Consider the following 27,757-nt stretch of genomic DNA (forward strand, 5'->3'; position numbering starts at 1 on the left):
CTGGAGCTGGAGCTAAAGTTCATTGTCTATGGCAGACGACGCCACAAAAGGTAAACGATTTGAGGCTCTGTTCCCGATCCAAATAAAAGACCAAAAGCCAGTGCTTGCCCGTTTTTGGTGGAATTGAAGGGACGGCATGGGATGGGGAAACCACACGGGGCTGCGGATTCTGGGAGGGGAGTGCTTACCATAAAACTTGGCCAGACCAAGCCGGCTGGACCCGAAGCTCACACACACGCACGCTGAGGGGGCTTGCCTGGCCATTTGGCAAATGGGAAAATATGCTGAAATGTGAAAAATAAAAAGTTTGCACTTTATTCTCGGCACAATGCAGCCACGCCCACTTCGCCACTGTGCTCAGTAGCCGGGTGTTAATAAATTTAAAGTTGGTTTTAGACGCCTGGTCGCAAAGTAACAGCCGACAACGTTGCTGAGAACTTTCTCCTCTTCTCATTTCATCTCTTTAAACACAATAAAAAAACACCAAAAATTGCTGAGAAGGATATAGAAAAAAAGGACTTGTGACTGAGAAAAAGAGACAGACGCATTTGAAAGGAGAGAGCAACAAAAACAGACACATAAAACAGAAAACTTTCTTTAAACGCTGCATGGCTTGTTATTTCAGCTTTTCCTAGTGCTGTTCCTCTGCTGAAAACTCTGAAAAACAAAAACTGGAAAAAAAACAACAATTGGAGAAGAGAAAAACGTTTAACAGTCTGTGCCACACTTTCGGCCAGGACATTTATACGGTTTGTTTTGAAGTTTTTGCTTTTAAACTGGCACTTTGTTTAAAGAGAACATGCATCCATATATTCATCCATTTGAAAGTGGACTTGTATCTGGGATAACCCGAAGCACTTTTTATTGCTTTGCCAAAGACAAATATCCATCAATACAGCCACTTCTGAGTGTCCTTTAGAGTTCAATCCTTTTACCCATAAATAGTTCAAATTCATTCATTTATTTCCAATTCAACTTTTTTTTTCAAGTACACACAATATTCCTTACTTAAGCAATGTCCTTTTCAAAATAAATTAGTTTCTCTACATATATATTTTGTATATAATATCGATTAAAACAGGTGCAGAGCACAACATTAAGAACCTTTTGTTTTGTTTACTTTTGGAATTATATTTAAAGGTGCTTGCTTGGGTTACAGAGAGCTTCGTAATACTTAAACCTGGTTTTCATTTGGGTATGGTTTATTGTATGGGGCAAGAGTGTTGCACTTTAAGTTTAGGGTTTCGAGTTTTTAAGTACTTTAATGTCATGTAAAATCCACATGGATAACAGGCTTAAAAAAGAGTTTACCAATTCTAGAATGTTTTTAGCAAAAGCTGGCCCAACTACAAGGCACTTCACAGGTGTTCGCTCTAAACTAGATTAATTGAATCGCTCTAAACATAAGCTATATGAAAGCCGTTTGTCTTTTTTCACCATGAAAATAAGCCTAGCGTGATGTTGTTTTTAAGTACTCCGTGGAATTTAATATGTGGGTCTGAAGCCGTTGCGTTGCGAAAGAACCGAGTCGGGACTCTTCAGCTCCATGGCCAGTTTGTAGCCCAACTCGGGACGGCGATCTCGACCTTCGGCCATGGCCTTGACCTGAAAAGATTGATTATAGCCTGGCTCAAAATCAGTTCTGATAAAAGCTATATAGTACTTACATCTGCGGTATGAACTATGACTCCGTCACTGGTAACTACCTTCTCCTTTGTGTGCTCAATGTCATGGAAATCCGTACCTCGGCAGCAGTCGTCAATGAGTATGGTCCGATATCCGGCGGACAGCGCATCCACAGCCGTGGCACCCACACACACATCATAGGCCAGACCGCACACGTAAATGTCCGTGGCGCCCTTCATCTTCAGCTGAGCATTCAGTGTGGTATCCGACAACTTCTTGTTGTCCCAAAACACCGAATACGAGTCTACCTCCGGATTGGTTCCCTTGTACACCTTGATGCCGTGATCCACCACCTTGAGGTCCTTGTGCAGCTCAGCACCCCAGGAATCCTGGACGCAATGGCGGGGCCATAGACGCTGCTTCATCGGCGGCGGACCGGCAAAGATAACCGTGTCGAAGACTTGGGCGGAATCCGAATCCAACTGAGGAAAAGCGGAAGCTCGTTAAGTGCCCGACACTTCCGTTCAATTACAATCGATGTCTTACCGCCGAGGACTCGTCCATGGGACGCATTTTGACATTATCAATAAATGAAACATGATCGCTGGGATGCCAGTCCAATGAATAAAAGACGGCATCAAAGTCCACAGTATCCAGCAGCTTGTTGATAGGCTCCAGTATCTGGGGAAGAGAGTTAATGTGGCGGTGGTCATTAGGGGGTTATGCCATCATCCCATTCCCATCACGTCGACAAAATCAAGTTGAGAGTCGAGAGTCCATAAAGCGACGACAACGTCGACGAAGAGCAGACGGAAGTGCGTGTTATTAATTTTGACAAATTTTCATGTACCAGCCAAAGAGTCATGTCAGTTGCCAGATGGAAATGCTGCGCTGAAGCTAAAGCAGATGCCGGAGTTGGAGTCATTGGGAGGTAAGAAAGGAAGTGGGTGTGAGTAAGTCGGAGTGGGCCAGAACGAGAGCGAGAGATCTCGACGACTTCCGGCGTGTGTCGCAACGCGGATGCGACTTAAGTAAAGCATATCCGCTTCCGCCCCTGCAGTCTCCCTCTCTACCCTCCTCCTCCACTCTCTCTCTCTTGGGCCAAGCCACAGTATCTGTTATTGAGGTCTGACATGCAGAGAGCTCCCACAGCACCCCCTAGGACCGACCGACCGCCTTATCCCCATCATCATCTGGAGCGGCAATGACTTTGGCTCTCATCCTGGCCCTGGCCCTTCATTTTCATTTCTTGTTACGTTTTATTTTTTTATGTTCTTCCGTCGTCGGCGCTTACCTCACCTGTCTCAGCTTAAACCCAAGGCTAAGCTGCTGGCCACGTCGCTGCCAATTCTGGTGCACCGAAAAATATTTGGTTAACTTTTAAAGTGACATTTTACCAATAAGTTAATTTTAAAACATTTTTAAAGAAAAAATACTATTAAAAGCATTTAAAAAATATTAATTTCGGGACCTCTTTTTAGGATATTTTTGAAAGCAAAGTCCTTTATAGAAACCAACGATTTCCCTGCGGTGTAGCCACCCACACTCTATTTGTGACTCCGGAGCTCACCTCGTGTCCTTGCTGCTGTGCACTGCAATTACTTATATCCAAGGAACCACTTATAAAATCATTTTGTACATCAACAATGAGGAACGCGTTCACCGGTCGCACAATCTGCCAGATAGGGAGAAACGGAGAGAAAATTAGCGGGAGATGGTTAGTATCACGAAAATGGAAAAGCATGAGCAGCCACGAAAAAACGTGAAATAGTAGGGGGTATGGAGGGCGATGGGGTCAGGCCAAAAAGGAGCACAGGACCAGGAGCAACAGCAACAACAACAACAGGAACAAGGACAACAAAAAAATGAAAGAAAATTGTAAGAAAAATTGTATGGGCAAAGTGAGTGAAGCAGACGCCACAAAGGCGATGGGGAAAAAAAGGTGAGAAGAGCGGGGGGAAAAGGAATGGGTGGGGGGGTTGTGGGCGGACCAAAGTACAAACATGAAAAGCTAAAAAGAAAATTTGTATACATATATGAGCTCTGCATTAGCGGTGTGTATGTGTGGGTGTCTCCGCCGGCTGATGAGTTTCTTTTTTCGCCGCCCTGCGTTATAAATGCGTTTTAAATGAAGTAAAAGCCAGTCAAAAAAGTGAAAAAAATAAGAAAAAATAGAAATCTTCAAACATTTTTCAAAGCCACATGGTATTTTAAATACTCTTTTTTGCTTTATGGGCATACATTTATACAATATCCTTAAGAAAACAATGATTAAAAATTATTAAAGTAAACCTAGTTATTTAATAATATTTTATATATTTCATACTCATAATATAAAGCCCTATTCTCATCTTTGTTCTACAACCAATAAATCCTTTTGAAGAGCATGCAAATTTCAGCCAAAAACACACACACTCCTGTGAACACAAACACGCGCAGACACACTCGGCCAAAAAGGAGAACAGCTCGTTAGGTTGTCATTGCTATCTTGACTGGCAGCAGAAGCAGTGGCAGTACAAGGAACAGCAGCAGGATCAGTGGCAGGGGTAGGAACAAGGACAGAAGCAGGAGTATCATCAACAGTGGCGAAAGCATCATCAACAGCCCCCATCTCTCGGTAATCGTCCTGCTCCTGCTCGTGTCCTACTCCTGCCACAGCCGCTCATCCTTGTCGCCCTCGCAATAGCTCACTATAAGCTGATTATGTTCGAGCATATTTAAAATTAGTGAAGCGCTTTTAATTTGTTATTTATGTGCACGCTGATTATGAATGATTATGATCTATGCGCAAACACAGACGGAGATGCAGCTCCTGCCCCGACGTCACCGACGTCCTCGACATCCACCTCCTCCTCCTCCAGCTTCTGGTAGGGTGTGCTTCCTTTGATTTGTGTTGTTTGGGCTGGCAGGGCATTTAAAATATGTCATCCAGCTAAATGCCTTAAAGCGCTGGAACGTGAGTTGCAGCAGCAAGGATCCGAGAAGCAACAGCAACCGGAGCAACAGCAGCAGGTGAATCCTGGCGGGGAGACACCGCTTAAGCAGTTGATGATTTATCACCATGTTGGCAGTCGCAGTTGCCACTGGGTTGCAACCACTTTGGATGCCAAGAGCTAGGAGATACCACCAACCAGGGAGCCAGGGAGGCAGGAGTCGAGAAACAGGAGACGGGAGCAAGGAATACGTAGAAGAGAGTCGAGCATCCAGAGTGGAGCGGAAGTGATTTACATTTACATGGCGAACATTCTCAACATTTTGAGAATAGTTTTCAGTTTGCGGGACGCCAGAGGAAGCTGGTGGGACACGCAGTCGGATAATAGCCGGATCAAGGTAGTTAATGTATCAATTTAGTTCGCTGTGAGTGTGTGAGATGAAAAGCGAGTGTCTACGGCTCTAAGTGAAAGGAAGTGCCGGGTAATTTGGATTCAGGGTATACCTCATTGGATTAAATGCTAGAGATAACGATAAAAGATCTCCAACTAACTAATACTATAACTTTCAACTCTGAACTGTTCACATAGGTATGTATGTATTTATAAACATACGAGCCTTGGGCAAACATAAAACTCAAACAATCAACATGTATTGTGGAAGGCTTCATATTTCGTCCCCGGAGGCCACTTGGTCTTTGTTAATTCAACTACCAATCAAAACTTAACCCCTTCCTTCCTTCCTAAACAAATTCACCCACCAACAATTATGCCAGACACATTAGACCAGTTGATTACCGGGTGAGGGGCAGAAATAGATAAAGCTACAAAAGGCTCCGTCTTCAAACAACAAGAGAAGCCAAAGACCAGTCGGGACTTGGCCGCAATTTGCACATCAAGTTGCTCTCCGTTCACCTCCAGAAATCTGGGCCAGGCATCCAATTATGAGCCATCTGGCACAGATGGGGCTTGCTCCTGGCTGCTGCCGCTCATCATGATGGCCCATCATCTTCGTCCTGGTCCTGCAAAACTTGGCAAATTAACACAGGGGCTCCCTCGGCCCACAAAATATAAACAACTGACCTCTGGGACTCCTCTATCCCATGAAATCAACATCTTAATTTAAAGTTAAAACTATGAATCACTGATGAAGCTCGGCACAAGTAATTGGGAACTTTGGGAAGTAAAACACCAGACTCCCTCCTCACTGCTTCAAACATGTTACAGTTAAATTAATTATTGAAAGGATGCAGAAGGATAAAGGTGGCTAACCAAAGCGACCAAAGATAAATAAGGGAAAGAGTTGCTGGCACCTTTCGTTGCCACAGAAAATCTTAAATTCAAATTACACTCCGGCCCCAAAACAAAAGGAACAGCTTATAGAAATAACTTTTCAGCATCCATCCATCCATCCACACACACGAACATACACTCTCTGATGCAAACAATGCTGGAGCTGAAGAAGAAAGGAAAGGGGAAGCTGAAACTTTCGAGTCAATTTCAGTGGCAAATAAATTTCAAAATCCGTAAAACCCATAGCGATGACGTTTTTTGGGGTTACCGCTCATTCCCGAAAGTAAATCCAAGCCCAAGCCAAAGCCGAAGCACAAGCCCAAGCCCAAGCCGAAAACCCAAACCCAACTTCAAATTATTTGGCAGCGAGTGTGCAGACAGGCAGACAAACTGTCAAAGTGTTCCTGGTGTGCCAAAAAAGTTGCCAAGCTAAACGAGTGACGACGAGACGAGAAGCGACCCACGAATCGAATGAAATTCAACTTGCTATTGAAGTATGTGCCAAAAAGGCGAACCTGCCGAAGCCAGGACCAGACCCTTACCCACACTCACACTCATACCGGCAGAGCGGCAGCCAGACCTAGGACTCGGGACGAGACACACCCGCATACCACACACTATGCCATATATATTTGGCAGGATACACCTTGGCGCAGGGAGAAGGTGCTAAAGCAATTTCCGCTCCGAAATTGTTGCATAAGTTGGAGTCCCCCCCAATCTATATATATATATATATGTGGGGCTGGCTCAATGTGTATAGCTACAGATATATCCACAGATATATTTGGCATAGGCAGACAGTCCTCATCGTCTGACAGTTCTGTGGATTTGTGGGCTGAACCGGGCTGGGTCTGACAGTTGCTGGAAAATTACATTATACAATTTATGCGGCTGCCAGACGGGCTGCTTTCCAGCTTTTGAAGGAGTTTCCAGCTAAAGCTGCTAGGGACGAAGGTGGAAATTGCCACCGCCAAAAGAAATGAAAACTAACTATAAATAAGCGCACGGAACTTTTGCGGAGTTATTTGGGTGGTAAGGTGCCCCAGAACTTACTGTTCGTGGTGGAATTGTTTTGCTTGAGCCGATTTCGATTAAGGCAAAAGTTTGAAAAGGTTTTTCCAAAAGAATGGTTGGGTTATAAGACTTTGAATATGTTAACGTTGTTTTGGGTTTCGCTTATTTGCAATCACTGAGGCCGAAAATATTGAAATCCATCGCTCTAAATTCATTGCTTTTTAAAAACTGGAAAAGTTAGAGAAAATACTTCACTAAGCACATCCACAAATATGCTTATTGGCATTCTTCTGGAGTTGGTATAGTCCTCTCCATTCTCCAACATCTTATAAAGACGCACCTTAATCACTAAATGTTCTTGGATGATTTATAACAGGAATTATTTTAAATAGCCACCTAATATCGGAAATCGAATTTAAACAAAGCGTCGGTCAGTTGGCTGACAAGAAAATAAATGACAGGCTCTCAATTTTGGGTAAATTTACATGCCATTGCAGAGGTAGCAGTAGGACCACCTAGTTAACCTACCATTTATCGCCTTTTTTCGCTGCTTCCCGTTCAAGAGCTTAAGAAATGGCGACTCATTTTTCAATAAAGTCCAATCAACTAAAACCAACTCTCAGACTGGTCACTAAATCAATGAATTCAGCTTCCCCCCAACGGTCATCCGGCTGTGTTTTTGCCGTCCTGGCTGGACCCTCGGGCACAGCTTCACGCTTTCTGTTCATTTCCTGGGACTTTTTTCGGGGTATGTTATAAGTCATTAACTTTCTAAATAATCGCCGCAGCGTGTCAACTTTGGTCGTTAAACTTTCATCAGTCGGACTAAATTGTGAGGTGAGGCCGTCAGGGGAGAAAGCCAGCAAGTAGCGAGCAGCCAGCGACAAAAATTAAGCTCACTGGCGGCAAAGGAGGAGGAAAAACTGAGCGAAATTTATAGCACGATATTATTTTCCGCTCGATGAGCAGAGAAGTTGTAAGGCGACTTTTGGCACTCACTGTAATTCTCCTGCCCGCCGAGATAGAGGACAAAATGCTCATCTCTCGCCGTGTCTTTTTCGGTGTTGGTGCGTAACTGAGCACAAAAAAATGTGCCACATTTTCTGCCATAAATGAAGACATTATAAACGACATACTCTCTAGATATATATATAGTCTTCTATATGTATGCGTGTATTAATGTGATTTTGTGTGCGAGGGCCAAGATTAACGGTAGACATTGTAAGACACTTAAAGCTGTTGAAGATTTTTGAGTCGCTTTATGGCCAGGGGGTTCAATGAACTATATGATGATGCCGTGTATGATATATGGCTGCCACACCCACTACATACGCCCATCCACACTCGCAGAGACTCGCACAGACCCCGTGATATGTAGCACAAGGGAGAAAACGAGCAAGCAGGTGAGGCTCCCATAAATTTATTACACGAGAAATAAAAGCAGTTTAAAGAAATGAAATATTTACGGAGAAAAAAGCCAAAAAAGAAATGTGTAGGAAATGAGGGAAAGAGCAGTTTGTGGAAAGTCCCTGGTATGTACTTGTTGTATACATGAAAAGAATGGTCCTTGCAGTCAATTGACTGGGACCCGAAATGTCAAAGGAAGGCATAAACAAAAGAAATAGATTCGCATTAAATAAAGTGCCAGACCAGCGAGTTTATCAGGAAAACTGTACCGTATTGTACCGTAGGTCCTTTCACCTTTGTCAATTAGTATTTTAAGTATATTATGTAGCCAGCGAGGACACAAGAAAGGGACCCAAAGCCCAGATTCGAACCCTGCCCCACGGCTTGGGGAGCTTGTCCCTCGTCAAAATCGTGGCGCTTTCGTTGTTTCGCAGAAATGTGAAAGCCGCAGTATTTTACGCTCGAGGCAACTTGGCATTAAGACCACCTCAGTACCCCCAGCCAGACCGGTGTTGTCCCATGCAGTTGGTTAAAAAAGGATTTTCTGCACATTTAAGCACATAAATTACGCACTCTTGGGCCAAATGCCGAAACCAAACCCATACGAAATGCAAACACAATAAAAACATCAAAACATAAATGCGTCAGATTGAATTATGTGGATAAATCACAAATTTTTTGGGGTAAATAATAATTGTGCGCGAGAGACTACCTTTTATTGTCCATTGAAATGAATTCTGGACACGCGCCATTCGACGGGCCTTCGGTCATATTATTTCCATAAATTTGCTTTCATTTCCATTTCCGTTTCCGCAACTTCAATCGATTTCAATATGCAATCCCCAAACAAGCCCGCCCAGTAACCTCCACGGATACAAATACAGATACTGTTACCCCGACACAGATACAGATATAGACAGACGTACAGATGCGGAGGATACAGCCAGACAGCCGCAGGAGCCGCAAAATATTTAGCGACCAATGCAAATGATTTATGGCGTTAATGTTCTATTTATGCGTTTATTTAATTTGTGTCTGTGTGTGCCAAAGTTTCAGTCTCATAATTCTAAGCTTGAATCGCTGTAGCTGTCCCTCTATCTATCTCATAGTCCCTCTCTATCCCTCGTGCTTTCATCCATCAGTTGATTTGTTTATTATGCAAATTTTTCGGTTTGTTTGTTGTTTTTCCTTTTTTCGGCGCTGCGTTTCTCTTTCTGATTTCCCCCTCCAGCGCTTCACGCAAACATTAAACTGCAAAATTACCATTTATGCAATTCATGCGGAAATACAAACAAAAGTCAATTTTATGGGGTAGCATTTTTCCTTTTCTTGCCGCTTGCCGACTTTTTTTTTATACGTATTTATATTTATTTATTTATTCTTCTGTTTTCAATTTTTTTTTTGTGCCAAAACTGTTACCGTAAGTGGGGAGTAAGTAGGGTTTTGTTAGGGGCTGTCATTTTTTTAAGTGTTGCCGTTATTACAATATCAGCTGCCGGAAGATTTCATTCGCTCTGCTTTTTTTTTATACGTTAATAAATTTTTTATACAATATTACACAATTTGGTGAGAGAGGAGTCGGAAGGGGCGGGCCATGGAGGCGGCGTAAATGGCATATCAAAAATAAAATGATTATTCTTTTTTCCCGCTTCGAAAATAATTTGTCGCGTGACAATGGTGGGCAGGACTCAACAGGCAACATAACATATAAGCTGACAGCACTGCGTATACGTAATAGGGGTAATATGAATATGGGTGTAGCTTCCCGCTCCGAGGATGTGAGAAGCGAAGCAGACAGGTCATCAAAATTGATGCCGTTGCAAGGGAGGAATAAATAAATAAACACAGTGCCGGCTTACCATAGCAGGACATAAGCCCCTAAAAATAGGCTTTAAATATTTAAGAGTTCAAGCAGAACGTCATAAAACACAATCTATTTAAATACCAAGATTTTCAGTTTATTATTAGGAAGTTTAATGGGGTTTTTATCTTTAGGAAATGTATTTTTAAATATTCTTGTATTAAAAGATTATTTTGAATATTAAAAAATAAAGTATAAAACAATTACATCGGTATATTTTTACACTTATATGTACATTAAGTGGCAATCTTGTTCTCTAAGCATTCTTCAAATATTTTCATAGTCAAATTGTTGGAAAAATGTTTTTATCAACCAAAATGTTTCCTTCTGAACTTTTAGTTGCCGAGACAAAACAAATTAAATAACTTAATGCAAGGCATGGAGATAAAGTAGTCTTTGCAAATTGGTGCAATCACGTACACAATTTCATGGCAGTGACTGTGGCAAACAAAGTTGCGAGCGGCCAGGATGGAGGATGGTGGATGTACAAAAGTCATAGTCCACAACAATAAAATTATTTGAATTTTTTCCTCCTTGTTCATTTCTACTCGTATTTTAATATGCGGGAAAGTCTTGAATGCAGTGGCCCGCCGTCTGCCCATTTTCCGCAGCTCCCCAAATGCTCAGGACATTTTTCCAACCCCCGCCCCGGATCTGTGGCATTTTATTTGTCACGCGTTTTTATCACTTTACGTGCGGAGTCTGGCCACTGTGAGTGTAAGTCTGTATCTTTGGGTTTGTCTGAGTTTCGGGAGTATCTGTGGGAGGCCCCAGCATCGGATTATCACATTTGCATATGCCGCCGCCGCCATCCCCGCCGACGACTGCTGCTGATTCTTCTCTCTTGTGACAGACCAGCGGTGATGATGAGGATGGAAGTGTAAGTGGAAATGGAAATGGTAGTGGATGTGAATGTGGATGCGGTAGTGGAAATGGGGATGGGCCGCGTTGCGAATGCGAAATACGAAATACAAAATACGAAATGCGGAGTGGAAATGATGATGAAAGCAATCCCTATACACACACGGAAGCCCCATGACGTGTGACATTCGCTGTTAGCGACATTTTACCGTTGCCCATACCCCATACTCCCGCCCAGCCATACCCACAAATCCCCCCCTACCAAGTCCCAGACTGGGACTGGGACCGGGATTGGGACTGGGACTGATCAGGATTGAATTACACACACAATCTGAGTACTCGGCCACTTTGATTGCAAATTTTAGCTTCGTAGTATTCACACGACTGCCAGGCTGCGTGTGTGTGGGGGCGGGAAGGGAAACATGTTGACAAATATTTTATTATCACATTTTTTATGATTTTACGAGTCCCCGGATATGAATCAGTGAATAACGCAAAAAGTTAACCGCAAAACAAGAATTCATAAATAGTGCAAAAGAGACCGAAAATGAAATGAATACAAACTCCGGTTGGGGTACTTTGTGGATCACATCGGCTTACCGTTTTTATCCATTGATTCCAGCAGAATTTAAACTCCTCCCGGTCTATGAAGCCATCGCCATTCGTATCGAAAACGGCGAATATCTGCTCTAGGCGTTCCGGCGGCACGTCGTAGATATGTCCCTTGTCATTCCGGAACAGGGCCCGACATATTATCGAAAACTCAGACAGATTGAGGCGGTCATCGCTTCGGGGATTAGAAGGAAAACAACGGAAGATGTGTTGGAAAGATTAGGCAAAGGATATAAGAAATAAATCAGTGTTCATTCTTAAAGTTCACTTAATCTTATTAACATTGTCAAATAATAAAGGAAAGCTTTTGGAAATTTGAAAATTTGAAAAATTTGAAAAATAGCGTTTGCATCGCTTAAATTTTAAATAGAATAAAGTTCTAGCATTTAAATTAGTATTATTTTATTTTATCCGTAGTTTATCGCCTGGCTTTTTATTATTATTCAATTGCTATTTGCATAAATTAACAACTTTCAAAATAAAAATTTTTCAAATTGGTTGAATGCGTGCTTCAAAACAAAATACATTCGTTTTCCATTTATCAAATGAAAATTAAAACATTTAATTCGTTCAAGTGTAGCGATTTATTTATTTAAACGGTGTTAAATATGCTTTGAATATCAAATGAGCTCCGCCATTTGTTTATTTGTTCACCAAATAATCCAATCTGCGGTTTGGGGAGAAATTGTTTAAATAGGCCTTGGACATACATAAAATTAGAACGTTAATTATATAATTAAAAAAGCAAAATGGAAATTATAGCAAGAATTGACAGAAGATTTATTTGAAATTACGTAATTCAACTATTAATTTATATTATTTATTATGATTTGATTTTTATTGAGAATCTTTATTCGTTGTTGTTTTTTTTTTTGTTTGTACTCACCCATCTTTGTCGAATGCCGTGAAGCAGGCGTCCATTGCTGAACCGTTTGAATCTTCGATGACAATTGGCGGTGTAGGTGAATCCATAACGGAGACGATGTTGCCAACGTTCAAACAAAGCCAACAAATCCAACAGCCAACAACCAACTCTCACTTAATGAAGCTCCCGCAGCCAGCTGCAAGTTAAAGTGAAGCCATCAATAATAACAAACACACAGATACACCCACACACACACGTAAACACTAAGGAAAACATTCTTCCTGCCAGCTCCTTTCATACTCTACACAAAGAAAAACTTTTGCTTCAAACAATCAAATATAATAATGTTTTTTAAAAATTATTATGTATGCATTTAATTATAACAAAATCATTAAACTAGTTACTTTCCTATTTTTATATTATTTTAAATTAGTCTTAATTTTTTGTATAATTTTTTTTTTGCGTGTATCTATCTTCTGTTTTCACTTACTATCTCACTTGCTCCTTTACGTTGTTTGGGGCCCGGCTTAGCCCGCTCAGCTTGAACGCTAGCCAGTTACTGAGTCGCTGAAAAGCTGCCCTCGCTTCGCGGTTCTGCTCGTTTCGATGGCCAAACGCTTGCCTTCCCATAGATTTATCGAATAAACAACGTTGCTGCCCACCGCCCGCACCTATACCCATCTTTTGGCCAGGCCATTGTCATGGCGACGACGTCATCTTGTGGTTTATTTTATTTATTTGATTTTCACCGAGCGCTTGCACCCACTTTTTATGCCCAGCCGCCATTCCACTGCCAGGCTTTTGTGGTGGCGCCCGCAGACGATTACCTGGTGGCGTTTTTTCCTAATCAACAAAGTGAGCATTTTACACTGCAATGCTGTTTATATTTATTGAAAGCCACTTGGATAAATAAATAAAATAAATTTTAAGTAAACTTAACTAATCATTCCTCTTAAAAGTGACACGATTCCCTTTTACGAGTAGAACATTTTTTTACAAGCTTCCCATACAAGCTTCTTAAAAATAATTTAAATAATTTTTTTTTATCTGTATATGAAGAGTTTTCGCACTGCTCACTATTACTTCTTGCCAGTTCTTGGGGGCCGGGAATTAATGGCGGGACACCGAGAGGTAAATGTGAAAGTTTTCGACATTTAGCCTCGAAATGCGGGCCTCCCGGCACGTCACAAGTCTCCGTTGATTGCTGGGGATATGTGAGAGCGTTTTCAAAAGCGTCAAGTTAGTAAAGGTATAAGCTGAAGGATCTGATGGCGGGGTAAGTACAGTTGCGTATTGGGTTGCCCGGCTAACAAGGCCAATTGCGTTGCCTGATTCCCAAAACTCAAGTGTCAACTTTTCATTCAAGTTAACAAGGTAACTCAGTCCTATCCTTTTTTCCGCAACCAACCCTTACCCATGCTTTCTATTATTTCCCTTTAATAATTCGCCTTTTCAGAGTTTAGTTTTTAAGCCCTACACTCTTTGGTTTCTTTTATTTGAGTTTGGTTTTACACAAAATAAGAAATAAGTCCTCTTGCTGCATACATTTTACCTGCAGCTTATAATATTTCCATTTTCCATCTGTCCGGTGGAACCCCTTTCCCGGCAGTCGAGTCGCCCACCCGGTAAGCCGCAAAGCCATAGATTTCCATTTAACTTTTAGTCCTATTTCATCCAGAGCTACCCAACTAAGCTCCCAACAATGTGTCCTGCCACTGGGTCTCCTCCTTTCCCGGCTTGCTCCTTTTTCCTAGTACAACTAATGCGCAGCAGGCGATAAATTTAAATTTAGACACGAATGTAGATGTGTGTTTACTTAATATTAAAGATTTATGCACAATATGTTGGTCGCATAAGGTACAAAAGGCCCCAATAAAATAAAAAATATTACCCATGATTTATGTGAAAAAGGCAAAGTCAGAAGCAGGCCGAGTCGAAGGCTGCAAATTGATCGGCGAATATCGCTTTAAATTGCCAACAAAGTGCGGATACACAGATACAATAATAACAACTTTTCGGTTTAATTTGGCCAATAACTTTTGGCCAGAGATAAACAAACATAAACATGAACAAAATGCCGGCAACGATAAAAATGCGCATAATTTCGCTGAGCTCGGCAGAAAGTTTACCAAAATAAACTTAAGTATAACTTCCACTTGCCAGTCGGACCTCCTTGGGCCCGGCTCTCCTGGGAAAAATACAAACGGAAGCCTGAGAAAGCGGCGCCCTGAAACGCACTAATTGAAAACTATTTTTGGACGGCAGCTCTCCTGGGAGGCTTTGGGCTCATGGCTCTGGGTTTTTGGGTTTCGAGTTTCGGGTTAATATGTAAATGGCGGATAACGCGAAATGTGCAAACTTTGGCTGCGAAACAATTTACGCGGCATTAAGCGAAACGCGTGCGCACACCTCACCTCAAATCCGAGTCCTGGCACTGGCACTGGATTTGGCTCTGGCACTTGCACCGGAGAACGGGAATACTATTGAGGATTGAGGGGCCTGGGATTGCTTTCGATTAAAGTTGTCGACGTCAAAGTCATTGACTAAATAAAGAGCATCCATAAAAGCCGACAAAAAGCGGCAAAGTAGTTAGCCCCACCAAAAGGAAACAAAAAAAAAAAATAATGGTGACTGGGGGGAGAAAAAACTTTGACAATTTGAAGAATCATGGTCGGAGATATAGACGAAGTCGAGGGGGCTAAAGCCAAAGTTCCGTAAATGAAAGCCAAGCAAAGAAAAACGAGAGAAATAACGAAGACAGCACGTGTCCCGATTATGAGTCTGACTGCTAAAGGTGAGCCAGGATAATGGTGAGTTCTTTTCCGCAGGAGGGGGATGTCGACTCAGCAGGTTAAAATTTCAATTCAGACACGGAACAGATTTCAAGTTTGCCCCCAATAGATTTTGATGGTCGCCAAACTGTGTGATGCTACACAGATTGAGAGGTTAGACCAATTGCTTTTGCTTTTGAAGGACACTTTTGTAAAGTTTTAAATTTCTTATAGTACTCATCCACTTTCTGTGTGTACATTGCACTTACATAGAAATAATTAATACAATTTAATTTCCACTTCCTGTTTGACAATTCAAAGAATGGGCCTAATCAGGTAGGCGAGACCCAAGATTGAACTTGTTGTTAACAATTTTCATAGAAGCAAAGTATTCCCAAAGCACTTTACAACTTCTAATGCTCTTTGCGTGAACCGAAAAAGAGGAAAACTTTAAGCTGCCACAATAATTCAACAGACAGGATACCAGAGACAGGAGCGGAAGGGGATGCCAGCCAGAAGAGGGTGATTCGCCGGCAGTGGGAGAAGCCAGAAAGCGGGGAAAGTCTTGCATAATTTGCCAGCAGAGCGCTGAAAAGTAAATTACCGCCTAAGACTTCCTGTATTTTGGTGTTTCGACGGTGGGCGTGTCAAAAGTAGCTTGTCGAGACGATGGGATCAGCTAATAAACCACGCATCCCGCCAAGGAGCCAACAGGATACAGGAGCCACGACAGAAGCCCCGACAGGAGCAAGCGGCTGAAACAGACACAGGAAGCAGGAGCCAAGTGGAGCATTTAAAAGCAAACGCCTCTGGGGTTCGTCAATTGAATTGCCAAAAAATTTAGCAGCTTCTGCTTGGCTAACTTTGGATGGAGTAGATTGGGAGTGCCTGGGTGATGAAAGCTGGCTGATATCAAATGGCTGATACACCCAAAAAAACGGGTGTTTACTTTAATCTAAGTAAATATATAATACAAAATGTATTAAAGAGAGTACATATGCTCCTAAAAATTAACCTTTTGTTCTTTTTACTTTAGAATCTTTTAGAAAATTAAATGTAAACTAAAGTACTTGAATTTAAGCTTCTAACAAAATATGATTTCAAGTCTATCTGCTGACCATAAAAATAAATATAATAAAAATTATTGCTTCTGCGACCGCTATTGCCATATTTTTTTCAATGTTTTGATAGGATAGACTGAGCATGTGTGTTGCCTATAAAAGGCTTTCAATTTTTTTGTGCTGCCTGCCGCTCTCCGCTTCTTTGTATAGGTTTAATGCAGGCACGTCAGCAGCAGCAATTTGGAAAGGAGCAGCCGGATCGGGTGGCAAGGAAGAAGAAAGGGGCAGAAGGACGACAGGCTACGACATTGATGGATACGCAGTTAAGGAATGCCGAGTCAGCCTTTGCCTGCAGTAGGTGTCAGTCAGTTCCTCAGTTCGTCAGTCATCACAGCCTTCCATCCAACCAACCAGCCATCCATCCGTCCATCCATCCATCCATCTATCCATCCTTCCGACCAAGTCTGTTTAGGTGTGTCGGTGAGTGTGTGATGGGTGGTACGTGGTTGGCTTTTATCACTTGTTAGTATCTAAAAATACGTGGCCCACATGCCGCCTTTCATTTCATTTCATTTCACTTGGTTCGGTTTAGTTTGGTTTGGTTTTTCATTTGGTTTTCCGTTTGGCTCTAGACCCCACTCTCACCTGCCCCGCGCTTAAATACAAAATGATAAATTGCCATTTTGACTGCGGTCCCTGGTGCGGCCTCCAAAGTACCGCCGTGCCCCCGCCGGCACTCTCATCGCCATCTTTTGACCCAGAGCCACTGCAACAACGCAATGAACTCGACTCTTGACGGTCGCAGTTTGTTTTGGCCTCGCTGCTGCTTTTCGGCCAAACTGTTTTTGGCGCATTGGGTTGGGCTGAAAAATTCGCGCCACGCGTTACGCGCCACTGATGTCGACGCCCAGATAACACTAAAACGCGAATACGTGGCCGGGCAAACACCAAGACCAATACAAACAAGCAAATAGAAAGCCAGGCCAACACCCACATCTGCATACTCGGATGGATCAGATAGCCAGGAGCGTTAATGGGCTGACTCGGATCGTTGATTTTCAAGAGCAGGGAAGAGCAGAGCCCAAGGCGGGCACAGTGGACCAATATTGGAATAAAAACTTTCCTACCGGAAAACTTAATGGCATTAGAAAACTTTGGATAGACACTGAAAACTACCCGAACAAGTCTGCTTTCCATTAATTAAGGGGAATACAACTCACCATACATTACAAAACATTTAAATGGTTAATTCTTTGTTTAATTTTGATTTATTACTGCGGTTTGAGTGTTTAATTAATTATAATTTATTAACAGTACCACCACGATGTGCCAGGAGTTCTTTATGATTTAAGTCCTTCACCTGAGAACTTTTTATTCAAACTTTAAATAAAACTCATTTGAGGCAATCAGATTGTTTTTATTGCCAGTCGTGTTTGCAAAAGTTTTGGCACAAAACCTTTATTACTTCAACTTAAAGTTCGCAGCACCTAATCTGAAAAGCCAATTGAATTTGGCCGACTTTTATTAAGTTTTTAACAGCTAACTGCAAGGAGGGGCATTTTTTTTTAATCTTTATTGAAATCACTGACGACTTTGCCTTCCTTATACAAAACTAAGCTTTCTTTTTAGTGATAGACACTTTGCAGGACTCACTCCCTTTAATGTGGAAGCCATCCACACCCAATTACCCATAAGAACCCTTTTGGCATTACACCAGCTCTGTTCAAAAGCCATGAACCTCGCCCACATCCTAATCTGACATTGCAGCTTATCCCCAAACAAAACGAGTAAAAAAAAGAATTGCGGGAGGGTCCCAAACACCCGCAAAAAAAAAGGAACAGAAAACCACTCACCGCATAGCCAACTCAATTTGGTGGCCATCATTGCAAACGGCCAAACACGGACAAAACAGTCGCAGCAAACTTCAAATGGCAAATGGCGCACAACTTCATTTAAAAGGCATTACGACAAACATTTTGCCCAACAACTCCAATCCGGCAACAGAGCCCAACAAGCATAACAACTACAAAACGGGCAACAACAGTTTGCACCTTTTTGGCAGAAGCGTTGACATAAACGCCGGCCCATTAGCATTTTTTATGCATTAATGACAAGCCACAAAAATGGACACATCGTCATGCATATGAATGAGCCAAAGGAGGAGGCGCAGCAGCGAAAGGACGTCCTCGTACCTATCGATGTGTATGGTAGGACGACATGTTAGGATATTCCAACCCTGCTCTGAGTTTGTGAAGCTGGCATTGTGGGTGTAACTGTCCCACACGCGACAATAGACACTAAAACTCATCACGCTGTGCCAAACGAGCGCAGGATAAAAAGGGTCCAGAGAATCGGAAGCTGAATGGGAGGATACCCTACATACCAATTAATACAACGGCTTGGAACTGATTGGAATAAATTTTGTGTCTGTCACAGCCATGTAGAGTACAAGTTAAAGAATATTGATATACCAATATTCTACATAACTACATACCAATATTCCTATTGAAGAAGGAATATTGATGCTCAGAGAAAAGATTTAAGAAATAATTTACTTTAAATAGTTTCCTTTTTTCTTATTTTTCTATTAATATTAAGTATACGACATTTATGTATATAGAAGGCAGCGTAAAAGTTCTACAATATTTGATATTATGATATATTTTAAGTAGTTTCTCATTCCAATAAAAATATACTGCCAACGGCTATTCAGCTTTATATAATTCCTATTTAATTAAATAAAAAAATTTACCTTTATAAAATAAAAAATTGATAAAACCATACAAGGTAAAAAATAAAATTTTTTACAAAGCTCATACTTTTTTATAGACTTTCCATTTCCCATAACAAAGAAAGCAATGTGCGTACCTATCTCCATGTGGGCTAATAAATCCCCGACTCCACAAAAAAAAAAAAGTCTAAAAGGATTTTTGACAAACTGCGCGTAGATGGCGCACGATGGAGATAGATGGCGCCATTGTTGATAAGCGCTCCCAATTGCGGATGTTTTGAATAATCGATGCTTCCTGGTCTTTCATTGTAGAAACACACACACATATATTGCTTATACTGTGTGTGGTTGAATAGATGCCTGTGGATTTTTTACTTTTACAGGGCCCCTTCCATGCAGTTTGTTTGCCTTTCTATGGCAAACTAACATTTTTTTTCACATAAATTTCAATTTCGAATCGCTCGCATTTTGCATTCATATGCAAAATTTCGTTTCTCGTCTGCGCATTTTTATTTGCCAATTAAAAACAGCCGCAGGCTCCATCCTGCCGATCCTTCGTAATTCTTCTCTTTGCATTCCCTGGTGCTGGTGCAGCGAATTTAAATACAAATTGTTTGCAGTTTCTTCTATTTGGCCCGGCTGCCTTGGTTTGTGCACCTGGAGCGGACAAGCGACGAAGCCAATTGCAGGGTGTTGCATTTAAATTGCACATTGAACTTTGACATTCCGATAGCGATGCGGCACAGGCAGCCCAGGCAGCCCCAAGTGAACCAGGCGATTGGAGATAGGATAAGGCAACTGCTGCCCGAAGTCAGAAGCCTGCAGCCGGCAGTTTCTGCCTGCCACTTTGCCAGTTTGCTTGGCTATACCAATTTATTGGCCAAATATCGTATGCAAGCGAACCGAGTTGCAGCTAAACGCCAGAGAAATGTCAGCCAGTATGGGGTTAAAGGTGTCACATACACACGCACACACCCATAAACTAAGTCCCTTCAATTTTATCTTTACCCTTTTCCAACTACAATTTAACTTTTGTAACTCGGAGTGCTTAAAGTTTTAATTGCCTATAAAGAACTTAAGAATCGAATGCTGAAATAGCATAGTATTTAAAATAGAAACATAATACCTTTTCAATTTCCTATAATTTTAGTTTCATAAAATTTCGATAGTGTGTCCTACTTATTGAATTAAGCCTGTATCTGTAACATTTGTTACGGCACGTGTTGTTAGTTTACGTTATTGATTGCGTCATGAAATATTGAAAGATTGTTAGGTAAATTGTAGAATGGGGACGTTACCCGGGGTGGCGGAATATTTCTATTGCAAATGCAGGTCATGCATGCAATTCGAAGTTGATTCAAGGCTATTCCAGGAAACCGAAAAGGTCACCGCAATCACAGTGAGTTCGTGGATATTTCAGTTACAATTCGCTAAACGAAGTTAAATCGGACGCAACTGTAAAAGGTTATGACCTTTATTTCAAGAGTCTAAAAATAAAATATTTACATTCAATCCAATAAAAAGGTTAAACCCTGTTTTTTCATTGAATACGAATGGGTGGATTTAGTGCTTTAATTTAACGAAAACTTGAATATATTTTATCTTATTAGGTAAACCCTATCCCCGTAATTAAAATATTCTTTGATCATTCACCTTTAATTAATCAAAGACATTTTTAAAGCTTAACTAAACTAAAGACGAATTTGCTTTGCAGAACGCCCACACAATTAAGTATACGCCCCGTTGTGCGGATGCATTCAAATGGGCAACTAAAGGCATTCAATTCAGGTCACTTGATGTCCTGGGACCCGAATATTATCCTTGGGGTGGATGGGCGGCAAAGATTTGATTTGATTTCAATTTCGGGCCACTTTAAATTGTCTTAACCTAAACACAAGCCGGCCCTTGCTCACAAACTCGGATACAAATACATAGATAAGGATTCAGAAGGCAGGCTGGACCTTTGTGAAGCGAATCGGGTCAGATAAATTAAGTAGCTTAGCAAGACAAAAGGCTGCAGAAGAATGGTCATTGAGCCAAACGGTTAAGCTGCTTAAAATCAGAGGGCCCGAAAATATTCAGCCGCCCAGCCATCAAACTAAGCCTGCCCAGCCCCGAGGGTAAAACTGTGGAAATTGGGGAAAAACTAAAATAACAATAAGCGAGCCGTGGACCCCGTGGAGAAGAGTGGAGTGGGTGGAGATGGGGGCAGACAGGACAATCTTCCTTCAAGTGGAAGCAGCTGCTTGATTGATTGATTGATTTAAATTAAAGGCATTAAGTGGTCGGCCGGACGTTGAATTTAATCGATCAAGGCCACAATTTCCCAATTGAAAATTGCTTTATGTGCGCCTTCAGCTGCTTAACTTCATCGTAATGTCATTTTCGGGCTAAGGACGACAAGGGATAGGTCCTGGTGCTGGTCCTGGTTCAGGACACTTCACTACAGCTCAGTTCATATTATGTCCTCGTATTTTATGACACAAACAGGCGGCACCTCGCTCGAATTTACGTCGTTCCCCTGGGCAATGGTCCGCCCCCAACTTTCTACTTGCCCCCAAGTCGCCCTTCCTCATTTTTGGCTTCTTTCTTTTTTTTTTGCTCTGGCATACCAAATAAACCAACAAATCAATTTGCCAGGTGCCAGGACACCGATGTCAGGAGCTACGCTTAGCTTTATTTCACTCTTGGTCGAGATTTATGAGCCAAGGGCGCGTGAGCTGGAAAAAAACCTTCGAACCTCGGGACGAAACTAAACCGTAAGATGAAAATGGAGATGGTATGAGGAGCCGGCAAATTGTTTTTGCGCCTTTGCCTTTCACTTTTTTTTTGTTTTTTTTTTTGTGTTTGCCTGGGGAAAGGACACTTCTCCTTGGGCTGACCAGTCAGCATTTATTATTTATAATAGTCGACGGCTCGCCTTTTTGCCTGGCAACCTTTTCTAATAGATGGCACAGAGCCCAGACCAAGTCCCCCTATGTCTCAAGCCAAACCCTATCCCGATCCCAGCACGAAATTCCAATCCCCGGCCAATCCAGCACCCACCCACTAGAGCACTTTGTGCCACATTCAATTGCTTTACCGGTTTGTTCCTCGCCCGGCTTCTTTTTTCTCTGGCCATGGCTGGTATTGCTATCAGTAAACATTTTATTGTCACACACTTGGCACAAATGGGACATCGCCGGCTGCCTCTATTGCCCCCCCCCCCATTTTCCCCCCGGTCCAATTCTCTGTTAGCTCGTAGATCTCGACTCTTATGCGGCAATCACGGCAGCAAACAGTCAACAATGAGATTTGTTTTTGGTTTAAGAGCCAAAGAGCTTTCCAATGCAATCTTCAATAGTCAAAGGTAATACAGGAAGCAAGTGAGAGCTCTGTAATGGTTTTCTATTATGTTGAAAGAATTCCATAAAATATGGTTGCTAATAAAAATGCTTAAGGAATGTGAAGAAAAATTTCTGCTGGAAATAATAGAAGCTGCTTAATATTATAGTGCACATCCTTGAAGGAACTTTCAACCAACTTGAAGGGTAATTCCTCTGAATAAGCATTAATATTTTAAAGCCGTTTCCAAGCTATGAAGTTGAAAAAATATGATTTAAAATTTATCGTTTTTAATATGCTCTTTCTATATATTTTCGCCTTTATTGCTTTCAATGGTTTCCAGGCGACTTTTGTGTAATATTTTCTTGATTTTCCGCTCATTGTTGTCGCACTTTCCCCTTTCCTTTTTTGCTTACCTTTCTTTACTTTTTTCATGGTCTGTTAAGCCTTTTTGGTCATTTGACTTATTGGTTTTTGCGAAAAGCGAAAGAAATTGTAGTCCAGTCCAATGGCAGGATAATGCAACGGGCAGGGAAAACTGAAACGGAAGCGACATGGCACGAGGCAGGGCGAGAGGAGAAGGCAGTGGGTGTCAGGAAATGCGTTTATATCGAGCTTTGGGTTGCACTGGACCGTATGGATTGCCCCTGAAACCACCCACACACATGGAAAAGGCGTCGTCTGTTTGTTTTGTCCAGTCTCCGTGATGTCCTTGTATCCTTTGACTCTGGCTATGTATACATATGGGTGGGTGTGCGTTTGGACATTTACAACGATAACATGGTGAGTGAAGCTCGAAGCGAAAGGTCGCAAAACCCACGCAAACACAAAGGCCAGAAAAAATGTGTGTGTTGCACAAAAGAAATGGGCGGCGAGAGATTGCAACAAGCAGCGTATCGGGTTACCCGAGCTGTTTTCAATACAAATTTGTATATCATTCAAATTGTTATAAATAATACAGCACACATGTCCGCATCAACGAACGGACATCCCATATACGTATATTTATCGAAATATGATTTGTATCACATATTTGTCTTTGAAAAATGCTACTACCGGAAGGGTCCTGCCTCACCCTCAGCCGGTACTGTTGTGTGAAACAGCTTAGAAAGGTATCATGTTGGGTATTATATTTTATTGATGAGCTGAGTATGAAAATATTTGACTCAAATAGAAAACAATTCTTATGGAAAATAGAAGGAGATCATAGACATGGTTTGGCACAGAAAAAGATAGGAAGGACAGGGAATTTATGGAAGGTTAAAGTCTAACAATTCAACTCCAATCTTATATTATTAATGTGAACCATAAAAAGTTTTCTAATAAAAGTGGACACAACAAATATAAAATCTCTACTTTATCAGGGAAATTTAATTGTGTATTTTAATTAGTTGCAGCACTCCGACTTTGAGGGGAACTCTATAAATAACCCATTAAGTGGTCGCCGAAACTTTATCTGCCGCTGATGGTAATCATCCCGAGTTAACCGAGTATCCTGGAACCGGGACTCCAGTCCATTTGAGTGGCTTCGTTCAATTTCAAACTGTTGTGGGCAATTATTGTAAGTTTTTCGTTCGCCGTTCCATCTGTTCTCAATTTCGCTTTAAGTGCTACCGCCAGTAGCGCCACGCCTTGTTTTCAATTAAATGAACACACCCCCGCAGACTTTGTCCTCCCCCGGAGCGCAGCCCCCCTTCGCCCTTGCCTCTGGCCAATCGTTGGTTTCATTATTACCAAGTTGCCAAATACAAACAGGCCAACAACACAACACAACCCAAAAAAAAAACAGGGCAAAAACAAAGAAGGAGGAAAATCCATGAAAATTGTTGCCACAATATTGAAAATACGCCGTATTTGGGTTGCTTCATTCCCTCAAAGTAGCTCCAGCTCCAGTTCCCTGTCCCCCAAAAAATCGCCAATATCCCCCACACATACAAATTGAGCAACAAATCCGCAGCTTCGCCCCTCCCCTCCCCCATGAAAAGAGAAGAAAAACAATCGGCAGCAGATTAAGTTCATGCCATGCTGCAGTTACGTTTACAGTTACAGATTTCCCGACCTCAACTACCACTCCGCGCCTCTTAAATCGTTAGCCCCGTTTTCATATTCATTTTTGCACATTTTCTGTTATATGTATATGTATATGTGGCCCAAAACAAATGTTGCCCGAAACCGATTTTCACTCTGCCCCAGGAAAACCCATTCCGTGCATCCTTTCAGACTCTTTTCGTTGGCGCTTTTCAGGATCATTGGCAGCAATAGAGCGAGGAGGTGGCGGCGAGCTGAGCAAACGTTGCGAAAATATGTCACAACATTTGTTACACATTTTCGGGTCAATTTTTTATTGCATCTCGCCCGGTTTCGGGCTAGCCCCTTGCATAAGCCGGGCCGGGCAACCCACATGATCCGGAATCTTGTCACAGCTGCCGGCAACTGTTTTCTCTTGGAGAACCCAATCTCGAAACCAAATCCCATCCCACATCCGTCCACCGACGCCCTGTCTCTCGGGCCGTCGGGAGTGTCATTGACACTATAGCGTGTCTTCTGGTGCTTTCAATTAAAATCCATTCAGCTGTAAAATTGTAAACAGTTTTGTGCAAAAATCAGCTCCCCCCTCTCAAGGGAGTGCTGACAATGATGATGGCAAAACTATTTTTGACCCTTTAGCTAACTTATCGATGGTAACTTATCCTTTCAATAACTATTGGTATTACCAGAAGTTTAAAATGACAGAATCTCATACTTTGAATAGCAAAAGCTTCAGACATATTTTTTACCAATTAAAATGATCCATTTTATAAAATTCAATTATTTTTAAATCTAACTACATTTGTAGTTTTCCCTATTTAGTTAAGAGTAGTAATTGGAAACTCAGTATTGCAGCATTTTCTGCGTTTCAGGGCAGGGTATCAACACCCGTGGATGGCAGCAAAGCTGCTAATTAATTATGCACAACAAAGGACTGACCCCCAGCCGAGAATCCCCCGACCCGGACAAGACTATAATGTACGTTTACCGTTATAGTCGTACATAGAGTACATTGAAAGCAAAGCAAAACAACGCAAAATCCAACAAACGTCCAGCTGTCCAGTAATTGTAGCTTTAATTGTTGTGCAATTTCGCCCCAAACCCATACCCAAGCTGAGAGAAACCCCAACCGAAGCCCCCCTATTCCGAATTTTCAGTCACGGTTCAGCCTAAGCCGGGTGAAAAGGGCACCAGGGTTGGGGGCTAGGGTAAGCATGATCTGGGGCTGCTTTGCCAATGTCGACCGCAAATTAATTTACAACGTAAACTGCAAAATTGAAAATTATGTTGTAATTACTCAATTCTGACGTTTTTCCCATTGACCCAAATTTATGGGGCCGTGCACGAGCCATGCCCACCCACCCACACAGGCGCCCGCCTCACACACACACATGCTAACACAGCCCGTACAAGAGTTGAAAGTGCTTCCTTGTGGAATCTTCTTGGCTTTAGCTTAGATTTGCTAATACTGGAAGAAAATTAAACACTTTTCTTGAAAAATATTAAGAAAGATTTTAAAAAGTATTTTATAAAATGTAGTAAAATTAAAGCCATGGTATCATTAGCTTATCATTTTAAAATCTTTCAAAAATGACACTATTTCTTTAAAATAGATTTTCTTTCAGTGCCTGCTCCTGGTTCGTGTCTGGCCTCAACCTTTGTGCCAATTTAAATGCGTAATTATAACGAGTGCCAGAGAACAGTTAGAGTCCGTTCTGGCCTGCATATTAATTACGTTCACGGTGCCGCACAAAAGAGGCGCTATAAAGGGGGAGAAAATCTTGGCCCGGACCAAAGCAGACAATAGGAATTTTAATCAAGGATCAGCGTGCTCGAATTTATTTAAAGGTGGGACCAGAACAATGTCCCTTTCCTTCCCGGTTCCCGGTTGGTAAGACCTCCGCCACCCTCCCCCACCCCAACCACTTGGGGCTCTGGTCGGTAATCTGGTCAGCGTGTTTCAGGCATGCCATGAATGCCTTTCACCCGCTACCTCGCCAGCTTCCCTTCACGCCCTTTCTTTATTACACAATTGGTTGTGCGACTCCATGAAGAGCGAACAAGTAAAGGCTAATTAAGAGTGGAATGACGAGGCCAAGAAATGGGATTTTGTCAATCGGTCTTGCCGTCATGCAACCGGCAGCTAATAGATAATGGACACACGATCTTAGCCAAAGGGGAGCATTAGACCGATCTATTTCAAGCTGTTTCCGTAGTGTAGCGGTTATCACGTGTGCTTCACACGCACAAGGTCCCCGGTTCGAACCCGGGCGGGAACATATATACTAATTTTTTGGCTACTTTTATAAATAATATTTATTTTTTGATATCTACTGGTAATTTTCTACTTTTTTTCTTAAAAAAAAACTTTTACTGCGTCCAGTTATATCAGTACGGAACTGGATACTATGTTTTGCAAGCATTTACCATAACTAAATAAATATATTTTAAATTTATGCCATATATAGGGATTTTTAGTTTACTTATTTTATTTAAATGTTTATTTGCCACATAGAAAAACAAGTTTATAGATTAAGCTAAAAATATCTATACATTATTAAAGGCTAGTTTTCTTTCGAGCTGTATTAAGACGATCAGCAAACAAGCGTTTCCGTAGTGTAGCGGTTATCACGTGTGCTTCACACGCACAAGGTCCCCGGTTCGAACCCGGGCGGGAACAATTTGTAATTTTATTTTTGTTACATTAATTTTTTCTTAAATAATTTTATAAGACTCATTATTTTTCAAAAATATATAATATAAAAAATATCCAGCAACTTTTGAATAATTGAATGTTGATAGTTTTTTTTTCATTTTATTAAAAAATGTTTCATTTTTTTGTCATCGTATGGTTATTGTTGGCATGTATTAATAAAATAATGAATCGAATTCGAATTATTAAATTCAAAAATCGTGGAGGAATCGCTAGAAAAACGCGGTCAAACTTAACATAAAGCTTACAAAATCTTACAGTATAAGAGAGAGAAAGAAACTTGCTCAGAAAAGCTCTTTCGAAATCAAGCTAGAACTCGTGTTGATAAACGTTGAAAAATACTTTGAAAGTTTGAAACACTATTCTATAAAGCTTGCATAAACAAAACACTCAAAGCTTTTGAACTCACTTCTGGTAATCACGCCAAATATTGGAATGTTTTATAATTTACAACGGCTCTAAAATAAGTTAAGTATAGGCACTTTTAGTGGTCTGCTGAAGTCGTTGAGGTAGTCGATTGATTGATATATTATACACAACAGGTAATAAGCAATAAACTGAGTTTCTCGCACTTTGCCGATTGGAGGGAAAAAAACCGCGTCCGACAGCTGTGAATGCTGATTGCCAAGTGAGAAAGTTGGGCTGCGAACCGGCAAAAAC

At 41.5% G+C, this 27,757-nt stretch overlaps 1 protein-coding gene and 2 non-coding genes across 4 annotated transcripts; 2 read left to right on the forward strand and 1 right to left on the reverse strand.

The window, feature by feature from the left end:
- Positions 1-945: 945 nt before the first annotated feature.
- Naam (Nicotinamide amidase) lies at positions 946-27,710 on the reverse strand. Of its 2 annotated transcripts, none has more exons than XM_017248706.3 (7): positions 27,507-27,710; positions 12,491-12,665; positions 11,593-11,779; positions 3,197-3,301; positions 2,173-2,307; positions 1,668-2,108; positions 946-1,605 (listed from the first exon to the last, which is right to left on the reverse strand). In XM_017248706.3, the coding sequence occupies exons 2-7, from the start codon at positions 12,574-12,576 to the stop codon at positions 1,486-1,488; spliced, it is 1,074 nt and encodes a 357-aa protein (XP_017104195.1). In that variant the 5' UTR covers positions 12,577-12,665; positions 27,507-27,710; the 3' UTR covers positions 946-1,485. The 2 variants fall into 2 exon arrangements, with proteins under 2 accessions (XP_017104195.1, XP_017104196.1); XM_017248707.3 differs by lacking the exon at positions 27,507-27,710 and adding an exon at positions 12,960-13,055.
- TRNAV-CAC (transfer RNA valine (anticodon CAC)) lies at positions 26,591-26,663 on the forward strand. The gene has a single exon. It is a non-coding gene; the product is annotated as a tRNA-Val (tRNA).
- On the forward strand, positions 26,992-27,064 carry TRNAV-CAC (transfer RNA valine (anticodon CAC)). The gene has a single exon. It is a non-coding gene; the product is annotated as a tRNA-Val (tRNA).
- Positions 27,711-27,757: the final 47 nt, after the last annotated feature.

The sequence above is a fragment of the Drosophila bipectinata genome, chromosome 3R (assembly GCF_030179905.1).
Source record: "Drosophila bipectinata strain 14024-0381.07 chromosome 3R, DbipHiC1v2, whole genome shotgun sequence".
NCBI classification, from domain to species: Eukaryota; Metazoa; Arthropoda; class Insecta; order Diptera; family Drosophilidae; genus Drosophila; species Drosophila bipectinata.

Coding starts and splice junctions, on each gene's coding strand:
- Naam (XM_017248706.3), bottom strand. CDS start 12,576: ATGGATTCACCTACACCGCCAATTGTCATCGAAGATTCAAACGGTTCA. Junction 3,302..11,592: donor GGAATCAATGGATAAAAACG/GTAAGCCGATGT, acceptor CCTATCTGGCAG/ATTGTGCGACCGGTGAACGC. Junction 2,308..3,196: donor CACAGCAGCAAGGACACGAG/GTGAGCTCCGGA, acceptor TCTCTTCCCCAG/ATACTGGAGCCTATCAACAA.